At 37.6% G+C, this 19,939-nt stretch overlaps 2 protein-coding genes across 9 annotated transcripts in view; one reads left to right on the forward strand and one right to left on the reverse strand.

The window, feature by feature from the left end:
* CCZ1 (CCZ1 homolog, vacuolar protein trafficking and biogenesis associated) lies at positions 1–15,450 on the forward strand. Of its 2 annotated transcripts, none has more exons than XR_006165871.1 (15): positions 1–217; positions 2,028–2,125; positions 2,233–2,326; positions 2,424–2,498; positions 3,548–3,595; positions 4,220–4,303; positions 6,624–6,799; positions 7,427–7,508; positions 8,159–8,220; positions 9,138–9,249; positions 9,856–9,889; positions 10,232–10,349; positions 12,628–12,786; positions 14,050–14,134; positions 15,099–15,192. XR_006165871.1 is itself a non-coding variant. In XM_032983669.2 (15 exons), the coding sequence occupies exons 1-15, from the start codon at positions 113–115 to the stop codon at positions 15,152–15,154; spliced, it is 1,431 nt and encodes a 476-aa protein (XP_032839560.2). In that variant the 5' UTR covers positions 1–112; the 3' UTR covers positions 15,155–15,450. The 2 variants fall into 2 exon arrangements, 1 of the variants encoding a protein (XP_032839560.2); XM_032983669.2 differs by lacking the exon at positions 14,050–14,134 and adding an exon at positions 13,889–14,016 and having other exon boundaries at positions 15,099–15,450.
* The window catches only part of LOC104356819 (radial spoke head 10 homolog B2), a 23,631-nt gene continuing 11,906 nt past the window's right edge, over positions 8,215–19,939 (reverse strand). For 4 of the 7 annotated variants that reach the window (XM_042798867.1, XM_032983667.2, XM_042798864.1 and 1 more), the window contains 6 exons: positions 19,760–19,891; positions 18,524–18,575; positions 17,890–18,000; positions 16,614–16,809; positions 15,934–16,167; positions 8,215–8,364 (listed from right to left, as the gene is read on the reverse strand). In XM_042798867.1, coding sequence (XP_042654801.1) covers positions 15,963–16,167; positions 16,614–16,809; positions 17,890–18,000; positions 18,524–18,575; positions 19,760–19,891 — 696 coding nt within the window. In that variant the 3' untranslated portion in view covers positions 8,215–8,364; positions 15,934–15,962. Of the gene's footprint in view, positions 8,365–15,554; positions 15,651–15,933; positions 16,168–16,613; positions 16,810–17,889; positions 18,001–18,523; positions 18,576–19,759; positions 19,892–19,939 lie in introns of those variants that run through there. The other 3 variants (XM_042798865.1, XM_042798866.1, XM_042798868.1) reach the window with 3 other exon arrangements.

Consider the following 19,939-nt stretch of genomic DNA (forward strand, 5'->3'; position numbering starts at 1 on the left):
GGGGGGGAGAAGGCGGAAGCGCTGTGGGGCAGGGACCGGTGCCGGGCCCCGGGCTGCTCCCTCATGGTGTGTGGTGGCTGTCGGCTCCAGGCGCGCTCGCTTCAGGTTCGGTATGGCGACGGCGGCGGCGGGGGGAGTCGGCCAGGAGAAACAGCTCGCTCCGACTCTGCTCAGTTTCTTCATCTACAACCCCAAACTGGGGCCCAAAGAGGGAGAGGTACCGGAGCGGGGCGTCGCGTCCCGGGGCTGTGGGGAGAGGGGGACATCCTCTCGGTCCAGCTCTGTCCCGACCTCGGTTGCCGCAGGGGGCCCAGGAGTGGGTGTCTCGGATCTGCTGTCCCTCTCCGAGGCCTGGGCCGCAGCGGATGCCCGCGGGATTAACGCTTCCCCCCGCGGAGCATCCCCGCACGAGGGCGGCTGCGGGCGCGGAGCGGCGCAGCTCCGCAGGGGCGGAGGGAGCCGCGGCGCTCCCTGCCCGCCGCCGCACCGGGGCTCGTGTGCTGGCGGGCCTCGGCGGGGCCTGGGGCAAGTGCCTCCTGCGCCCAGATCTGCCTCTGCTTCAGGCTAAAAATGAACAGAAGCTGAGGGTGTCTTCAACAGAAGCACGTGAATGATTGTAGACGGGAAGCCGGTCTGCTAGTAACTAGGTTTTACTGATGCAGTAACTTTGTTCAAAAATAATTTCAACAAGATAGAAGGCTTAGTGTTTAACTTGGTTCAATTCAAGTTATTGCTAGTGTATTTTCTTGCTGTTGCGGTCTTTAATAAGTAAATTCAAGAAGCTTAGTCTCTGTTTTTAGATAACAGCATATTGCATGGTTCGTGTGATAATCTTCATGTTTAATAGTTTCTGAACAGGGCAGTGTACTTATGTCCTTATTAATGACCAGGGTGATGGAACCAAGTGCACACTTGACAAGTCCATGGGTGACTCCAAGCTGGTGGAAGCTGCAGGTCTGCTGGAGGGCAGGGCTGCTATTCAGAGGGACCCTAAATGGTCTGGGGAAGTGGGCTAGCAGAAACCTCGTGGAGCTCAATAAAGGCAAAAGCCAAGTCCCATGTGTGGGATGAAATAACCTCATGCACCATGACAGGCCAGGGGCCGAATGGGTAGAAAGCAGTTTTGCAAAACATGACCAGGGAGTCATAGCGAACAACAGGTTGTACGTGAATCAGCAGTGTGCCCTTGTGGCAGTGGAAACAAACAGTGTACCGGGCTGTGCACGGGAACGTGCATTGGCAGGTCAAGAGAAGAGATTGATTCCCCTCTGTCCAGCACTTGTGAGACTGTTGGTGAGTGCTGTGTTCCCCGGGGGCTTCCCAGAGGAGGAAGAATACTGACAAACTGAAGCAGGACCAGTGGAGGGTCATTGAGCTGGCCAGGGGGCCACAGTCCATGATGTACCAGGGGAGCCTCAGATAACTGGATTTTTGCAACTTGAAGAAGAGATGATGTGGAAGGGGGTCTGATGACTGTCTTCACTTGCCTTAAGGGCGGCTATAGAGAACGGATTCAGGCTCTTGCAGTGAAAGGATGAGAGGTAATGGAAGAAGTTCCAGCAAGGGAAATTCTGATGAGATTGAAGAAAAAATTCTTCAAATCTTCACAGTGAAGTGGTCAAACAGCAGAGTGGAGGCCAGAAAGGTTGTGGAATCTCCATCTTTGGAGATATTAAAAACTTAACTAGACAAGGCCTTGAGCAATCTGATCTGGCTTTGAAGCTAGCCATGCTTTGATCTGGCTTTGAAGCCAGTCTTGCTTTGAACTAGTTGTGAAGTGACTAGGGCCTATGGTTTTAATACTATTCAATTTATAAAGCATTCTGAGATATCTTGGGGTGACTGGCTGCTTCAGTGCACTTAAATATGCCTTTTATCCATTATTACAGAAGCCCATTTAGGTACAAGATAAAATTCTGCCTAGGAAATTAAGGGATTAAAGTTAAACAAGCAAACCATGAATTCAGTATCCTTTGACTCTGATTCTGTTCAAATGCATTTGCTTTGATTCTTTTTTCAAATTACAGGAAGAAAAGAAGATTCTCTTCTATCACCCAAATGAAGTAGAAAAGAATGAAAAAATTAGAAATGTGGGACTATGTGAGGCTATAGTACAATTCACAAGGTAGGAAGTCTGATTCTGTGGTTCACTGTATTTTAAATTTCTCAATCATATGTTTTCTTATTGTGAGTGTGTATAAATATCTATGTCTACATATGTTGTCTTTCCAGGACTTTTAGTCCAACAAAACCTGCAAAATCCTTACATACGCAGAAGAATAGACAATTTTTCCATGAACCTGAAGAAAACTTCTGGATGGTCATGGTACTTATGCATGCGATACACATATTTCTAAAATGTTATATCGCAATGTTCTCAATGCATTCTGCATTGTCTAATACCAGCCTGTTCCACTTTCTAGGTTGTACGGAATCCCATAATAGAAAAACACAAAGATGGAAAGCCAGTCTATGAATATCAGGAAGAAGAATTACTGGTAATACTGAAATTTTTCCTTTTTTTTTCTTTTTTTTTTTTTATGGGTTATATTGTATTTTGAGTACCTGCAGAAATATGTTAGTTTAATTCATCTTGAACTGCTGCCAATTTGATTTTTTTATATATCTATATCTAGCTACCTCTCCATAAATGGAAAAAGGGCAAAGTACTTTTCAATAAAGTTTAAAGAAGAGAACAAGATATAGAATTATCCAGATAGCAGTTCAAGATCACTCAATGAATATCAGTGAATATACAGCTGTGAGACTTTCAGCTTGGAGCAGATGAATATTTCTTAGGGCATGTTTGTTTAATAAAGTTCTTGCAAAATTTTAAATCTATGTATTTTTATTAGGTTTAAGTATATATGTTACTACTTTTTTGAGACTGTTAGTAATCTTTATTAATAATTTGTAAAAAATAAACAGCTCATAACTATTATGGGATTTCTTATCCAAACTGCAGTATCATTAGGTCAGTTTAACTGTATACAGGAAGGGTATCTGGCCAGGTGGGATAATATTTAAAAAGCTGGTTGCTTATGCTGCCTCTGTTAGTTACAGTGTGCACCAGTTCTGTTCCTCATTGTGTTAAAAGGATTGGTGTCATAGGCACACTGTTTTGCCAGACAAACAATAAAATAGTCTTTTTTTTCATATGGGTTAAGATCCTAGCCCAATAAAAACCTGCTATGGTGTCCCAGCTCCTTTAGCCTTTGACCTGGATGAAAACTAGTCAGAAATAAGTTCATTTTCACTGCCCACTGACCTTAGGAAAGGGCACTATTTGTAACTGGTACCTTGTGCATGAGTTAATAAGGCACTTTGGTTTTAAATGTAAATGGGGGAGGCACTCCCTTTATTGAAGTAGTACTTTATAAGCACAAAGAAATTTCTAGACACTGACTGAAAATGTTTCTCAACTTTTCAGAGATTGATTTCTCTAATTTGTGTGTTTGTTGGCTCTTTGAAAATTTATGTGTAGCTCAGCCAAAATATTTGAAATTCTTCCTCTGTTTATACTAATGGCCTGCTTTCTCTTCTGCAGGACAAGGTTTACAGTTCGGTCCTACAGCAGTGCTACAGCATGTACAAGGTAGAGTTAATACGAGAGGTTCCTCTTCAGGGAAGAGGAAGAGATCCTCATGGTACCATTTCAATGTGCGAATTCATCTTTGCTTGGACATTCTTGTCTCATTACTATTGTCTGCTCTCTTCATGAAACTGTAATGGTGTTGATGAAGAGAAAAATAAAGCTTTTGCAGTTACCTGTGCTGGTTCATTACCTTATTGTAAAAATAAGGGCCTTCTGATTTCTGTGAAGTCCATGTTTCTTCTCTCATGGGCAGTTACACTACTAACCATTTGATTTTTATATTAGATATTATTTGTTGGAGAAAAGATACTGGATAAAGGCCATCAATCCGGCTTTTATAAAACAAGATCATAAGATACTTAACTGACACAGATAAATAATCTCTCTACCATTAAAGAATTTAGTTTCTTTTTCTAATTCTGCCTCTGCTGCCATATATACCTGTACTCCGCAAATCTGCCAGATGTTTTTTCAATAAAAAAGGGATACGTTTGGATCTATGTGGCATCCAAATACTGAGAAACAGGAGCTGTACTGTAATCTAGCTACATTCATGGCTGAGTTATAAGAAATTATTGTGAATTATTACCTAACCAGCTATTCTTTTTTTCTTGTAACTATTAGCTTTTCAATGGCACATTCCTAAAAGCCATGGAAGATGGAGGTGTAAAAGTTCTAAAGGAGAGACTAGAGAAATTCTTCCATCGGGTAAGACCTTATTTTTCAGGCTTATACAGTGTTATTCTGCATTGGAAATAAAATGCAAAAATCTTCTCTAAGTGACTGCAATGTGACTATAAACATAAGCAGTGGTAAAGGTATAGTGGCAACACAGAAGGTCTGGTTACTCGCTTTTTTCAAATACTTTCTGCTTCCTACTGACATGTTAGGTTCTTTAAGTGGAGTTGAACCACAGGCAGGGTAATGGCTTGGTGGAACAGCTTAGCTGTTAGATATTTTTTCTGATGGAGTCCTGTTCATTCTTTGGAAATTCTGTTTTAATGTTTGAATTGGTTAGTGTGATAATAACCATCTTTGCCGACCTGTTTGAGTAACCATTGCAGAATCATTCAGGTTGGAAGGAATCTGGTAAGGTCATATAGTTCAGCCTCTTATTCAAAGTAGGATAATACTGAATTCAGACTAGACTGCCCAGGGCTTTGGCTGATTCAGTCTTGAAAATATCCAGGGATGGAGATTCCACAACCTGTGTACACACACTTGAAGTCCTATAGTATTGTGAAGTAATGCATAGTTGTAATTTCTAACTTATCCCCCCAACCCCCATGTGGAATTAGTAGTTGTGCCTGATAAGGTTTCAGGAAATACTGCCTTCGTTGTAACTAGTCTTCAGAATTTAATTTCAGTCTTTAAAAGCAAATGTTTTAGTGAAAGGATGGAAAGCAAGAAATCCATCAGATGTTATTCAGGTACTTTTTCACAAAGCAACTGTCAGAGTAGTCATGTCTGGCAGAATTTTGAGTTCCTACATGAAAAGTTTCATCAAGCTAGCTTTAAAAGATGGCAGCTAAGTGTCTGCGTCCCTGTTTTTTCTCATTTGCACAGAAGGAAACAGAAGACTGCTGTCAGCAGTTAATTCTCTTGTGGTAGAGATGTGAATGTTGATAGCTCTGATAATGATGGAGTGTAGACACTGTATACTGGTGTTTAAAATTTTGTTCTCTTAATGGGTTTTTTAAATAACACAATGTTGTGACTGTAAACAAAAGTACAGTTCAATTTGATTTTTAGGACTGCCTTTGCATGTGGGATTTGGGGGATTTTTGTTTGTTTTTTGTAAGACTGTCATGGACTAGAACAAACAGTGTTGTCACAAAGAGTACATGTTTGATTAGCTGGTGTATATTTCTCTCTAGACTAAATTCAAAAATAGAGCATGGCAAAAAGGGAAGTAATTGATTTTTAGCTTTAAAACATTGCTTTTCCTTGAAGTTTCTACTGAAGATAAAATGGTAATTGCTGTAGATTTGTATAACAGAAAGAAATCCAGGAAAAGTTGTTTCTCTTTCACTGGGGAATTAGAAATGCTTTAAAAGTTTGGTCATGCAAGTTGTTCTAGTATAACCCTACTGAACAAATTGGATACATGTTGCTGGCAGGCTTGGACTGCACTTAAACTCTGAAAGGAAATGAGACTTAGATTATAAACTGTGACAGATATGTCACGCTATTTGTCTGTAAGTATTTAACTTCTTGGATTTTTTGGTAATGTTGAATGACTGTAGAGGGAGCCATCGGATAACTCATCTTTCACAGAGCAAAGCATTTGGTAGTGCATTTGAAATCTCTTGGTAAAGGTTACAGTCTATCAAGAAAGAGAATAATGGAAATTATCTTTTCCTTTGCACACTGAAAGCTAATGGATTTATCTGCTAACATTTCTATGAATTACTTCTGAAATTAAATATTAGTAAAACAGGCTGTGCTTGCTTACACTCTCAAAAGATCTTGAGCTAGCCTTAAAAGCTGTTGTCACTATGATTAAATAATTGCAAGCTGATACCTGGAATCACAGTCATACACTCATACGTAGAATCATGGAATCATAGAATAGTTTGGGTTCAAGGGACCTTTAAAGGTCATTAGTCCAACCCCTCTGCAATGAGCCGGGACATCTTCAGCTACATCAGTTTGCTTAGAACCCCATCCAGCCTGACCTTTGCAGGGATGGGGTATCTACCACCTCTCTGGGCAACTTGTTCCAGTGTTTTACCACCTTCAACATAAAAAAAATTCTTTCTTATATCTAGTCTGAATCTACCTTCTTTTAGTTTGAACCATTACTCCTTGTCCTATCACTACAGGCCCTACTAAGAAGTCTGTCCCCACATGAAGGAGTCTGTCATACAAGCAGAACTGGAATGGGTTTGGTTTTTTGTTGGTTCGTTTTTGAGGTTTTTTTGGATCATTAGTCTAGATTATTGGGGATAACACTCAAATTTGTCATTTAAATCTACACATTGGAAGCCTTCTGAATTCTAAAAAGCAACTGTCATTATTCTCTTAGTATTTGCAGACACTGCATTTACAGTCTTGTGATCTGCTGGATGTGTTTTGTGGAATCAGCTTTTTTCCACTGGATAAAATGACTTACTTGAAAATTCAGTCATTTATTAATAGGATGGAAGAAAGCCTGAACATAGTCAAGTATACTGCATTTCTCTACAACGACCAGCTTATCTGGTAGGTACTTCCATACTTCTTTTGTGTGTCTTCAATTTCTCATCCAATAAGTGCCACAATAGCAACGCTTCTGAATCAGTGAAAGAGTTGCATGAAAATGAGAAAAATGAATGGTAGTATGAGTGATATTTAAGAAAGGCATTGGTCTTTAGCTTTAAAATCTCTAACCTGTGCCAAATGATTACTTTCAAGATGGCCTGAGGAGCTGCTAGAGAAATGTCCTTGTCATTTCCATCACAAGAGCCTCTGTGCATACACACAAATTCCTCTGTAGTATCTTTTAAGTAGGGAAGGTTAAAGGATTGTTTTTGATATGGTTCTGAACCAGAGAGCTGCAGTGCTTGTTAAGAGTTCTACCTGGACCTAAGAATAGCAAACTTGATGTTTGTTTAGATATTATTTCTATTTCTCTTCTGGTTTACAGCTAATTTAAATGTGTATTGTATTTAGCAAATAAAATAACATTTTATTAAAAATTAATGTTCTGGGATTTAATCTGTCGAGACACTGAAATGTTGTTACCCTGGTTTGGTATGTGCCCTGCCTGAGTTCTGGGTAGAGGAAAATGTGTGATCTGAACTGCAGCACAAACATCACTTGTGTTTCTTTTTCTCCCTAATGTGCTAGGAGCGGACTGGAACAAGATGACATGAGAATTTTGTACAAATATCTCACAACATCTCTGTTTCCAAGGCACATGGAGCCTGAGGTATGGTAGTTGGGGTTTTTTGTGGGTTGGAGGGTAGAGGCGGTGGTTTGGTTTGGGTTTTTTGTTGTTGTTTGTTCTTCTTTCTGTTTACCAGTTACCACTAAGGGCTAAAATACCAAAAAGGAGCATCACTCTTTCCCCACCACCCCTTACCTTGCCACCTTAAATTTTAGTTTAGGAATGCTGAGATGTATGCTTTCAAGGCACTTTACTAAACTTGGCACTATTTGCACCTAAAGCCTACAATATCAGTTGCACTGATAATTTGAATATAGGATGGTGATAGGGAGTTTACTGAATGTTGATACCTGATGAGTGCTCAGTACTGCAAATGAATCAGTTCAGCTTAATAGCTAAATGCAGCGTGGAGTGCCCTGGGACCACATGGAGTTAGCTTATGGAGCTTTTTGATGGGGGGAGGGGTAACTAAGTTTTAAGATTAATAAATGCAAAATCAGAATGCCCTGTTCTATCAGCATCTCTTACACTTTAGCTTTACCTCCTTCATGTTAAACAAAGAATACGTATCTTCATGAGTGGCGATTTCAGCAAATGGTTTGCTTTGATTTGATTTAAAGACAGTCCACAAAATGTAACAGAAAATACCTCTAAGCTTTTTTTTTTTTTCTTGTGTGTGTTTTTTGCTTCAGTTAGCAGGAAGAGATTCGCCAATACGTGCTGAAATGCCTGGAAATCTACAACACTATGGAAGGTAGCTCTTGTTTACTGTCACCATCTACTGCTTCCTCCCTCAAGGGCAAAATGTTTGGGAGGAGTAAGTGTATTCTGAATAGGTGTTCCATACACAGTTCATTCAAGAGGGTCGCACAGTAGTTGAGACAACGTAAAACTTGACCTGTGGAAAAAAAGAGAAAAGGCTTCATTAACATTACTGCATATTTATTTTTCTTCCCCATTGTTCTTAATGTACTGCATGAAAAAATTTTAGCTGCTCCAGTCATTTATGCTCAGTGAGGCACTTGAGACAAAGGTGTAGATTTAATCTAGGGATTTATCTATTTTTCCTGTACACTCAGCGTGTCAGAGTGGGGAATTCTGTAGTTAAGCAGCTGGGCAACATTATTTTGAATAACTGTGGGTTTGGGCATCTTTCTTTAATCAGGATAACTTCTCTGTCTTATTTATTGTGTTCTTTTGGGATCAAGGCATGAGCACACACTCACTGTTCCGCTCTGCCCTCCCACGAAGTTTAGGTGCTTCTGATGCACCACTGTTCTAAATAAAACTAATTTGAATGTTGGAAGGCAAAGGAAGAGTGCTTTCCCAGTAGCAACAAAAAAAAGGTTTCTAAAGATAGTCACAACTCTTATGTGGAAAGAGTTTAGTTGTTGTTCCTTTGAGCTGCACAGTTTATGTCCCTAGCATTATTCTGGCTTTCTGATCCTGTTTCTGTAACTCTTTAGAGCATACATGCAAATAATACTTCAAAACTGTAAGAGTGCTGAGTTTATATATAAACTGTTCTACATGTATCTAGATAGCTGAAAACTCATTGTATTCAAATATATTCATACATGCAAGTAGTTGCTAGTTTCAGTAACATCTGTTGAATAGGAAAAACTGAAATACAAGAATTCATTGCATCTGACCTATTGAATTATTTTCTAGGTTTCTTACCGGACCTTTAAATCTTAATGATCCGGAAGCAAAATGCCGCTTCCCAAAAATATTTGTTAACACTGATGACACTTATGAAGAGCTTCATTTAATTGTTTATAAGGTATTACATTTTTTTTCTGCAATTATTCCATAAAATTAGGAATCTATATACAATGATGTGAAGTACTTATGAATTGTATAGAAGGATGCATTGATATGCCCAGGTTAAAGCAGAGACACAAAAAATCTTTGGTGTTTCTAGCAACAAGCTTGAAATCCTGAATCCTCTTTTTCCCTCTCCTGTACACTCCCCAAAACAGTTGTTTTATTAAAACAAAATACTAGCCTTCAGTTACTTTAGGTGGTTTCATACCTGGTTTTATGTAGCATAAATCAATAAAACAAAAACCTCATTTTTTTAAAATGAGATGCAAGTTTCTTGCAGACATATCCTTGCATAAGATGCATTTTTAGCAAATTTTCCCCTACAACTTAAAAACTGTTAACTCGGATGAATTTTAAAATCATAACTGTCCTGTGTTGTGCAGGATTGCAGAGAGATTATTATATTGAAGTGTCACCTTTAAAGTAGATTTCTATTTTTTTTTTTTTTTAATTATTTAACTGGTTTACCTGTGTGTGACCTCACTGAAGTACTGTCATTTATTTGAGGTAGTTGAGGTAACCTGTTGTAAATGGTTTTTTTGCTTTAACTTTTTTGTTCCAGGCCATGAGTGCAGCTGTCTGCTTTATGATTGATGGTAAGTACCTATTAGCATCACTTATTTGCCAAGACACAGTTAGTACAAAATGCTATTACGTGCAACTTTTTTTATTCTTGAAAAATACATTAATTTGTCATTGGAGTCTCTTCATGAGTGCTTTGATCAGCCTTTTGGGTTTTGTTCCAGCAGTATAAGTAACTCAGTTTACACAATTAAATGACTAAATATTGCTTCACTTAGCCATGCACTTTCAAAAGGTTATAATTGAGAGATGTTTGTCCCAGGACTCTCACTGATGATTAAAGAAAACAACAGAAACTGTACCTTCAACAGCAGGAAGAGAATCTCATCTCTCCCATTTCTTTACCTGCCACCTAGCTTCAATTCCACCTACGCTGGAGTTCTGCCGTAAACTGGACAGCATTGTTGGGCCTCAACTCACCGTGTTAGCATCAGACATATGTGAACAATACAATATCAACAAGAGAATATCAGGGTTTGTACCACGTTTCTGTTCCTGTTGCAGTCCCTCATTAGTTGGTTAAAAATTAGGTTTAATGAACTGCTTAAATAATGGTAACAGGAGCCCAAATTGTTGAAAGCATTGAGTTAACGGTGTACTTTAAACGATGTTTATCTACCTTTCTGCATCTTAATTGTTTATAAAGTGTCTGTTGTTGCATATTTAGGTCTCCCTGAAGTAACAACATACATGTTGTTAATTTAGTAGTGAATGTTTATTGTGTGGCTGAAACCTTTTCCCTCTGTGTGTATAACTGTTGCAGAAAAAAATAATGTAAATATTAACATAAATCTCACCATTATCAATTGAGATTCTGCCTCTATCCCTTAGCTTTTTACAGATTACTCAGATACAAGAGATGGAACTTCTAGGTTTTGCTTCTTTCATATGTGGACTGAAACTAGATGACCTGTTGAGGTGATGAGTCTGCAGATTACTTTGCTTGCAGAAATATATACAAGATGGCAGAAATGCCAAGTGAAGTTGTAATCTTCTGTTACTGTCCCCCATGTTGAAGTAGAGAAGTAGCAGTTCCTGCAAAATCTTACCTTCAGTTTATGTTTTAACTGTTCTTGAAGAAACCAGAACTTCATAATGTTCACAAATAGCCCTTGGGCTAGTAGAACATTTGTGTTTAAAACAAGAAAACAGAAAAAAAAAAAAAATCACTATCTTTGTGCCCACATCCTTCTTTGTGCCATTTTCCTTTGACTTCTCCTTTCCTAGGCTGCTGTTTTGTATGTTAAAAGAATTGTATTTTTCACATCAAGTGGACACTGACACCACTAGCTCTGAGTATTGCCTTAGATACAAGTACTTACAACTCGGACAGAGTGTATGGAACTCTTAACTCTGTTACAAATCCAGAAGGAAAAGGAAGGTCTAGATCCTAGAACAACTTTTGTTTAACAGTTTGAAATGGGGATTTTAGTGAATGGATTACTTGGTTACAATGCAAGCTTTACAGTTTAGTACTTTTTTTTTTTTTAATTACTGCTTCTGGAAACATTGCTGTGTATGGTAGGTGAGGGAAAATTGTCTTATTTTTCTGTTTTGCAGGACAAAGGTAACTACTTGAGGGGCAAAAAGAAGTCAAATGAAAAGGATGTTAATGCTTTGGAAAATACACTTCACTTAAAACTATAGCTGACTTTCCATAAAATCTTATTTAATTTTAGATAGATTTATTAGTTGGGGAAGCAAGAACAGCATCACATATGACAACAAAAGAGGAATTAAACCAAAGATAGGTGTGTGACTGAACTCATTTAGTGGTAGCATGCCAAATCAGCAAAATCGCAGGGTATAGAATAGGATGTGCTTGAAACTGTGCCAATCTACTAAATCATTAAACTTGAGGTTTTTTAATGTCATCCGGGACTGGCTTTGGCAACTTTAACTCTTTTAAAAGTTTAATGTCATGGTGTCCTGAAAACATGATACAGTTTCTTGACACTGATGCATCTGGGTGACAGAGAGCAAGGGTATCTAGTTGTTTGCTAAGGTGAGTGGTGTCATCACAGTATCTCCCCGATTCTAAATAATACATACCCTGAAGTACCAATTACTATAGCCAGTTTTTACCAGTCTGAATTTGTTGTGACTTCTACCAAAACTACAGCTCTAAGTGATAGATTTTATATAACTTAATAAAAGAGGAAATGGAAGAAGGCTGCCAAGGCAGGAGTTTGAAAATAGTCTCTTGCTTGGCCCACACAAATGATGGAGGGAAGTCTAATTGCCTGGATCAAGAAAGAGTTCTTTCTTTTGATTGTAACAAATAACAAAGATGTGAGTGGAAGGTTACTTATTGGTCAAATTAACGACCTAGTATCCATTCAAACCAGAGTGAGCTGGCACAGGGGAGAGCAGCAAGGAAGCAAAATGAGGACAGAGAAAAAACAGCTCATTAGAAAAATGCAAACAAACTACTACTGGGAAGTGAGACAAGGCCTTTAGACCCCTATTTACTAGCAGTCTAGTGTCTATTTACTAGCAGCCTAAGCAGCAGAAGGGGAAAAAACTGTTTGGATTTACAAGCTTGACTTTTTTTTTTTTTCCCCCTTAATAGCTTGTTAAAATTAAGTTTGATCATGCCACAAGTCTTAATGTACTTTGCTCTCCTCAGTGTAAAGATAAAACTTCAGGATGTCAGAGTAAGCTCTGCACTGTCTTAGTTACCTGTTCTCTGTCAAGCCTGTGCTTACAGAATATGTCGGTATTCACAAGTCACTTTTTTTAATCTTCCTAGGGCTGAGAAGGAGCCTCAGTTTAAGTTTATCTATTTCAATCACATGAACCTGGCAGAGAAAAGTACCATTCACATGAGGAAAACACCCAGTGTATCACTTGCATCTGTTCACCCTGACCTCATGAAGATTCTCGGTGACATCAACAGTGACTTCTCCAGGTAATGCTTAACTATTAAATAGTCCGTAGCTCCTTCTCTATCGTAGATTTTTTTCAAATGCATGTCTTTTTGTTCATGAATAGCCATTCATAGCTCTGAGATAAATGGTGTAAATTGGGTCATATTTGGTATTTTGTGTTGGTTTATAAGTAGTTCATCTTAAATAAAACTTCTGTTATCCTTTAAAAAAAAATGATTTGAAGAACGGCCAGGGCCTCTGTCCAAGAAAATATCTAGTCTAGTTGAAGCTTCAGAGTAGCCATAACAAACTTGAAGGGGATGTGAAGCCTAGTGCTTTTGCACTTAAGTCTGTCTAATCTCTGGATAAGTAGTATAAAGGAAAGGGAAACCTTCTTCTGCCTGTATTATACCCTCCTCTGAAACAGCTGGCTGCTTTAGAGATGAGACAATAGATGAAATATAAACCTTGCAGTTACTACATTACTACTGATAGAGAAGATAACTGGCTTCTTGTCCATGGGTATTGTGTTTCAAGGTGGGAGAGACCCTCTGTCACTGTAAAAATTAATAGGAAAATGCTGAATGATTGTGATGTCTGTAACTAATTAGTGACTAGCAATTTTCCAATGCTGTTTAAGGACAAGGTTTTATTTTTTTCTATAAATATAAAAAGAATGTTTCATCATGTTTTGGAAGTACTTGGTGGGTTTGTGACAGCTTTATGTAATATATCTAGTTATTGGGCACAATTTAGTTCTAGGTTTAACAATTAGATATGTGAAAGTTTAGTATCACCATACCATCTCCCACTTTCATGATTTGGTCACTGTATAGCAAATCATAATTCTGTGAAGTGTGTCCTTAATACTGTGGAGGATAGGTGTTTTCTTCAGAGCATTGGAGTATTTGGCTGATGGGTAAATTAATGATTCATTCATCTGTGGATGTAATTGTCCTAAGGATCCATTTATGAAGCCTTAATCCTGGATTGCCAAATTATGTCTAAGTTAGTATTGGTAGTCTCTCTTTGATACTGCACAACCACAATAATTTATAAAATTAAGCTGTCCTAATGATTACAAATAAATCTATTGAAGATGAACTTGCTGCCACCTTCTTTACTTTCTAAAACTTCTTTCAGAGTTGATGAAGATGAGGAAATTATTGTGAAGGCAATGAGTGATTACTGGGTAGTGGGGAAAAAGTCTGACCAGCGAGAACTGTATGTTATTTTGAATCAAAAAAATGCAAATCTGATTGAAGTTAATGGTAAGGATTGTTTTTTATTACCTTTAAATACAGTTACTACTAAAATGTATGTCCCTGAAGAAGTAATAAAATCCATCTCACGAGAAATCTAGAGAGAGATTGATCTATGATAGACCAGGTAAGTTTGCATAAGGTTTTAGTCTGCCTTCTACCAGCTGTGAAAGAACAGCATAAATATTCAGCAGACAGTATTAATTATTAATCAGTCATTCTTCTTCCTTCAAATAATAGAGGAGAGCTTTGTCAGCTTAGTTTAGGAGTAATTAATGAGTGTATTACAGGTGAGAGATGAACATATTTACATCTGAGTGAGGTTTTATTTGTCAGTGAACCAGGGGTAGGTTACTTAGACATGTCTATCCTGTCAGTGATCCTCATTCCACTGTTGTCTTGTTTCTAATGCTGTTTTGAAAATTATTTATTCTAAGAGTGCAAGTTAACATTAAGATGCAAGAAGCTTCTAAATAGACCAAGAGAAATAGCAGTTTGAGTCTTGCAGCAATTTTAGGTCTTTGTTTTAATATGAGGCAATGTGCTTACTTGGTTGATGGGAAAGAACTAATACTTCTCTAAGACCAACGCTTAGCAACGTAAATTTTAAACAGAATGAGTTGCTATGACTTACACAGTGCTTTCTTTCAGGATCAAACCTGCCCTATAGAAACAGTAAATGAGTATTTCTGTGCCTGATAGGAAGTGCTGTCTGCCAAACAGCACAAAGCAAAAGTTTTGCTGACTTAATGTAACAGGCCATCCCACTCCCTCCTTCCCCTGAAAATAGGTTACAATGTACTTCCCTGTGTTGAAGCTAAGTCTTCTGCTGTTGCAATGTAAAAGCTTTAAAAGACAAACAGCCCAGCAGCAAACTCAAAGCACCATTTATACTGTAGCCACTTTGAATACAACTCAGTTTTCTCTTATTGAAGACAGACTTACATTAAGTGTATTGCTACATTAGAAACTTCTAGTTTGTTTTTTTTTTCTGTTTGAAAATAATTAAATTCACCTTGATGCTCCCTAGGGTTTTTCTTGCAGAGTTTCCTGTAAAATATACTTAAATATCTTTGGTGGTTTTTTTACAGAAGAGGTGAAGAAACTTTGTGCAACACAGTTTAATAATATTTTCTTCTTGGATTGATCTGCAAAGGGCTGATTTATTGAAGATGTCAATGTCAGACACTTGTTCAACATGAAAAGTTATTAGTCATATTATTGACTGGAATAATGACAATAGTAAAGCAATACTTGCTTTGTAAGAATCAAAATTTCTACTAAAATCTGTGAACTCTGATCATAAAATTTTTAGATTTTAAAAATGTTTATGTGCAAACTAATTAAAAATGAGGCTGAATTCACCTGTACCATTCCATTCTGATATCGTTGTGAATATTTTACTGGAAAATAAAACTAGTAATTGCTACACTTTTAAGAGCATCTTTTTGTTTTCCTGTATTCATTTGTATGATCATGTGACTTTCTGCTGGTTTTCTAACACTGTGAAACTCAAATGGTTACAAGAGACCCCCAATTCATTGCAGCTCCTGCTTCAGCCAGATTTACATTCATACACTTGTCTATATGCAGTACTTCAGTCAAAGGAACCATGTTTTAAGCAGAAACCATTGCATTGGGACCTAGGAACACAACAAAATATCAGTTCTTGTATCAACACTGAGGGAAGTTTTAGGTACAAGTCAAATACTGACTTTGAGTAGTTTTGTTTGAAGGGTTACACTCATGTAAATTACTATATTCTCTTTCCCTTTGTGTAAGAGCAGACAATTCTCCTCTGGAAGGAGCAAGGCTTGTGCAGTTTTGTCATACTTTTTTATATATATTTTATACATATTTTATACCTTACTGCAAGTGTAGTTCTATTGGGTTTTGTTTTTTTTTTCTTGTTCAAAGAGTACTTACTTGAAGCTTCAGTAGTTTCCTCATCAGATTTATTTCTTCTTTTTCTTTTTGCCAGCAGGCACCTTAGTAACAACTGGGGGTGCTGCAGTGGGTGCCTCTTCCTTCCAAGGCTGTACTAACTGTGTGACAGGTTCCTCTAACTCCTTAAAATCTGCACTCTTGCAGTCTAATGTTTTTTCTGCTGCAGCTGCTTCTTGGCTTTTTGCCTCTTCTGCTTCTCTTCCAGCAATAAGTCTGAGTGAACAAAGTTTAAATATAATTTGCTATAAGAGCAGGGAGACAGATTTATACTGGCTAAGCAACTACAGCTGTATTCGCAGTATGAGCAGTATAAGCTGTCATAGTGTAGAGAAGCAGAAAATCTGTCTAGTTACCACTTCAAGTCTGACTGACTTACAGTATGTAAAAAAAGCATGTCTTAACTGCCTTTATACAGAGCAGGGCTCAAGTGCCAGAAGTATCAGAGTAAAGAGTTCTGTAACCTGCAAGCAGCCTGTATTTGTTACTCCCAACAGTAACGGAAGTCCACAGAATTCTGTATGTTGCTTATTATACCTGAATGAGTTTGTTTTCCCAGTTACAGTATGTTATACTACTTTAGTGAAGTGCTCTTATTTTCAATAATTTTGTTAGTAGAAAATAAGAGACAACAGTATTTCAAGATAAGATACAACACTCACTCTGCCAGCTCTTCATCCTTGATCTTTCTCAGCTCAGCTAATTCAGCATCCCGTATTTGATTTTCTTTTATTTTTTCCCTCAGCACTTTTTCATGCAGGTAGGCAGGAAAGAACTTATTTGTAAAAAAGATTTGCACCTGCCACATCCACAGACTAAATTCCTCATCTTGATTGGTTTTGGCTTCTTTTGGTTCATCTGCAACATGTAAATTAAACATGTTTAGTTGGCAGGGCACTTCTATTTCAAATGTGTTTTGTAGTCCAAAATTTCACATCTGATACACGGCAGTGGGAAAGTCTGGCTTCTGCATGGTACCCAAAATGACAACTGTGAGAAACTTTTAAATAATGCATGTGAATGGGGATGGCCCTTTTGTGGATCTTCAGAGTGACTTGTCCCTGGGAATGGCATGAACTTTCCCCTTTAATACTATGATAAATGTCTTCTGCAGTAATCTGATGACAGCTCAGTATCCATGACTTCTGTGCATGGGGGAATGGAGGAACAAACATAACTACCTAGAACAACAGAATTGGATGCAAGCATCCAATTGTCATGACTGTCAAAAAACAGGCTAGGGCCCCTGCTGTTTTGTAAAGAAACAGTATTTTTTCAGATTTGTAACTTTTCAGTCATCAGATTTCAGTGAAAGAGAAGATGACTACCCAAAGATCTTTGTCTACCTGTGTTCTTGGATTTGGGTTCTTTATCTGTAGAAAACATCTAACAAGCACAAAATCAAACCCAGAAGAGATCTGCTAATCAGCCAGAAGGGAAATGGTATAAAAAGGTTACTAGCCCCAACATTTGAAAATGTTCTTACTGATTTCTCTTCTGCATGAATGCTAGCTTGTCATAAGACATCCTATCCCAACTAACGGTGGCACACCATTGATAATAATTCTTATATAAAATAAAAGCAGCCAGATATAGCAGTAATATCTTTTATTTGTCTAAAACATTAGAAAAAAATTGACAGGTTTGCAGACTGAGCTTCTCATAGAGTATATATAAATTACATCTTATAGATGCCCTACAAATAAAATGTGCTGTTTTAAAGATGGGGAAAATATTTAAATCAGTACCTAAACGTCTCATTTAATTATTAAGTTTAATTTTCTTTAAAAAATTTTCTTTAAAAATCTTCGGGAATTAATGTTCGTTTACTGCCCTCTTGTGACAAGCTGAAATCTGCATATACTATTAAAATTTAGCAATTCAAGAGCTATGAGGGATTATTTTTGCATTAGTCTTAAAACAGTATGACTACTTTACCTGTCAAATCCTTTGCTGGAGAGAAATCTTGTTCTTTTTCTACATCCCTGCTGAACCGTGATGTAACATCTTTGATATTTCCATGAGTTGTGTGAAATGAGAGGACAGTATCTGATATTGCCAAGGAAGAAAATTAAAATTACTCAGTCTGTAATTCTGTGCATAAAATACCAGATTTGATCTTCAGCACAAACAAATATAAATGGTCATCTGACCTTACAGCTAGACCTGTGGTTCAGATACTCCTGTACTGATGAAAAGGTTGTTTATAATGAAGGCACAGTGCAGAGTTCGATCTCCTGTTTCCATGTCCAAATGAGTGGGACAGAACAGGAAGAATTTAGTTTTTAAAAGCCTTTAAGTTATTTTTAAGGGAAATTCGATTGTTTCTAATTAAAAAGCACAGAAAGTTTAGAGATTCAAACTTACCCAGATATCTGTGTATAGCAGCTGTGGAAAACTAAATGTAAGCCTTGTCATAATTGCCAAACTGAATGCAGCTGCCCTCTAACTGCAATATATCCAGTTGTTTCAATGATCAGCTTCCTGTTTCAATCACCTTTAAGGTTGTAGAAAGGGTGAATCTCCTCTAGCACCACAGCTTATTGATGCTTATAGTAACTACAGTACTCACCCAGTAGAAATTCTTGAAGAGGCTGCCCTCTGTCTTCAGAAGGTCTCAGTGACTGGCAAGAAGTTTTAAATTCAGTTACTAAATGCCTGGACTTGTGTTCAAATTAAACAGTGAAATCACATGTCCATGTGAGTCATGCAAATTGCTATCTCCAAAGCATTCTGCCAAACAAATGCATTCTGCAATTATGCCTATTTCAAAACATTTAACCTGCAAGTGTTTCACACTTTCAAGTATTAGCAAATTGGTCATAACACTTCACCTTTGATATCAGCCAGGGAAGTAGGACTTATCTTATTTCAAAGCTATGGAAAGACAGGGTACAGACAATGAAAGCTCCTGTTCTTAGACATGTCCCTCTGCTCTTACGTGTTGCTCTATATACTATTATTCATCTGCTCCTGAGGAAACAATAAATTAAATTATATTTCTGACTACAGGAATATACTCCAGGAAGTATACTGTGTGAAAACGAGAGAACAGGGAACAACATTCAAGAGTGTATCTGAGAAGGATACTTTGAAATCTTTCCAACTGTCATCCCAAATATCTTCTGCAGCCAGATGATGGCACTCTTTTCAGACAAGTGACAGTGAAAGTCTCATAAAAATTCAGGTCAAACACAATTCTGGTTTTTTAAGTGTTGGTATATTTTCTAAAAGTCAGAAGTTTCCACATTCTCTGTCTGATTTTCATGATTCCAGTATAAAACAGTAATCCTTACTATCTTACCCTGAAATCACATAGATCAACCAGAAAATATTTGTTCTTGGAATATCAAGAATCTCATTATAGCTATACACTGGGTACAAAACTGTAAAGGCAGTGAAGATAACAAGTTTGCTAGAAGAATTCTGAAAAGTGTTTTAGGAATTATATTACAGTTACTTTCCCCAGTGCTTCTAAATCTCTGCTCACTTCTCAACTTCTCACACCCCACCTTGTGAATTAAGGTAAAACTGTAGCTTTGTTCACCACTGTTTCAGTTAACATAGAAGATACCACCCAATATTCTAAACAACAACAGCTGAGCATATGTGTGGGAGAAAATGCTTTTATTATCAATGGAAATGCATCATTTCTAGGCTCATACATGCATCCAGGCATGGGAACAAACTGTATTTACTATTAGATGAAATTCTAGTCCCTTTCAAAACTTAAAACTACCTTACCTACTCTGTCACCTATGAATTGAAAACCCTCTGCTCCATCTTTCAGTGTGGGTTTTTTACATACCTCACGTTTCTTTATATCATCTTGTGATATGACACTTTTGCTTGAAGACAACCATGAGGAGGCGTAAAGCTCAGTTGACTCAGAAATGTCATCGTTTAAGTCTGTACCAATTGTACTTCTGCTGTGCATGCACTAATAAAAAAGTAAGAAAGAGGAATTTTATGTTCAGTACATTTTAAA

The sequence above is a fragment of the Tyto alba genome, unplaced genomic scaffold (genome assembly GCF_018691265.1).
Source record: "Tyto alba isolate M040663 unplaced genomic scaffold, T.alba_DEE_v4.0 Super-Scaffold_28, whole genome shotgun sequence".
NCBI classification, from domain to species: domain Eukaryota; kingdom Metazoa; phylum Chordata; class Aves; order Strigiformes; family Tytonidae; genus Tyto; species Tyto alba.

Coding starts and splice junctions, on each gene's coding strand:
- CCZ1 (XM_032983669.2), top strand. CDS start 113: ATGGCGACGGCGGCGGCGGGGGGAGTCGGCCAGGAGAAACAGCTCGCT. Junction 3,596..4,219: donor AGTGCTACAGCATGTACAAG/GTAGAGTTAATA, acceptor TGTAACTATTAG/CTTTTCAATGGCACATTCCT. Junction 14,017..15,098: donor AAATCTGATTGAAGTTAATG/GTAAGGATTGTT, acceptor GTTTTTTTACAG/AAGAGGTGAAGAAACTTTGT.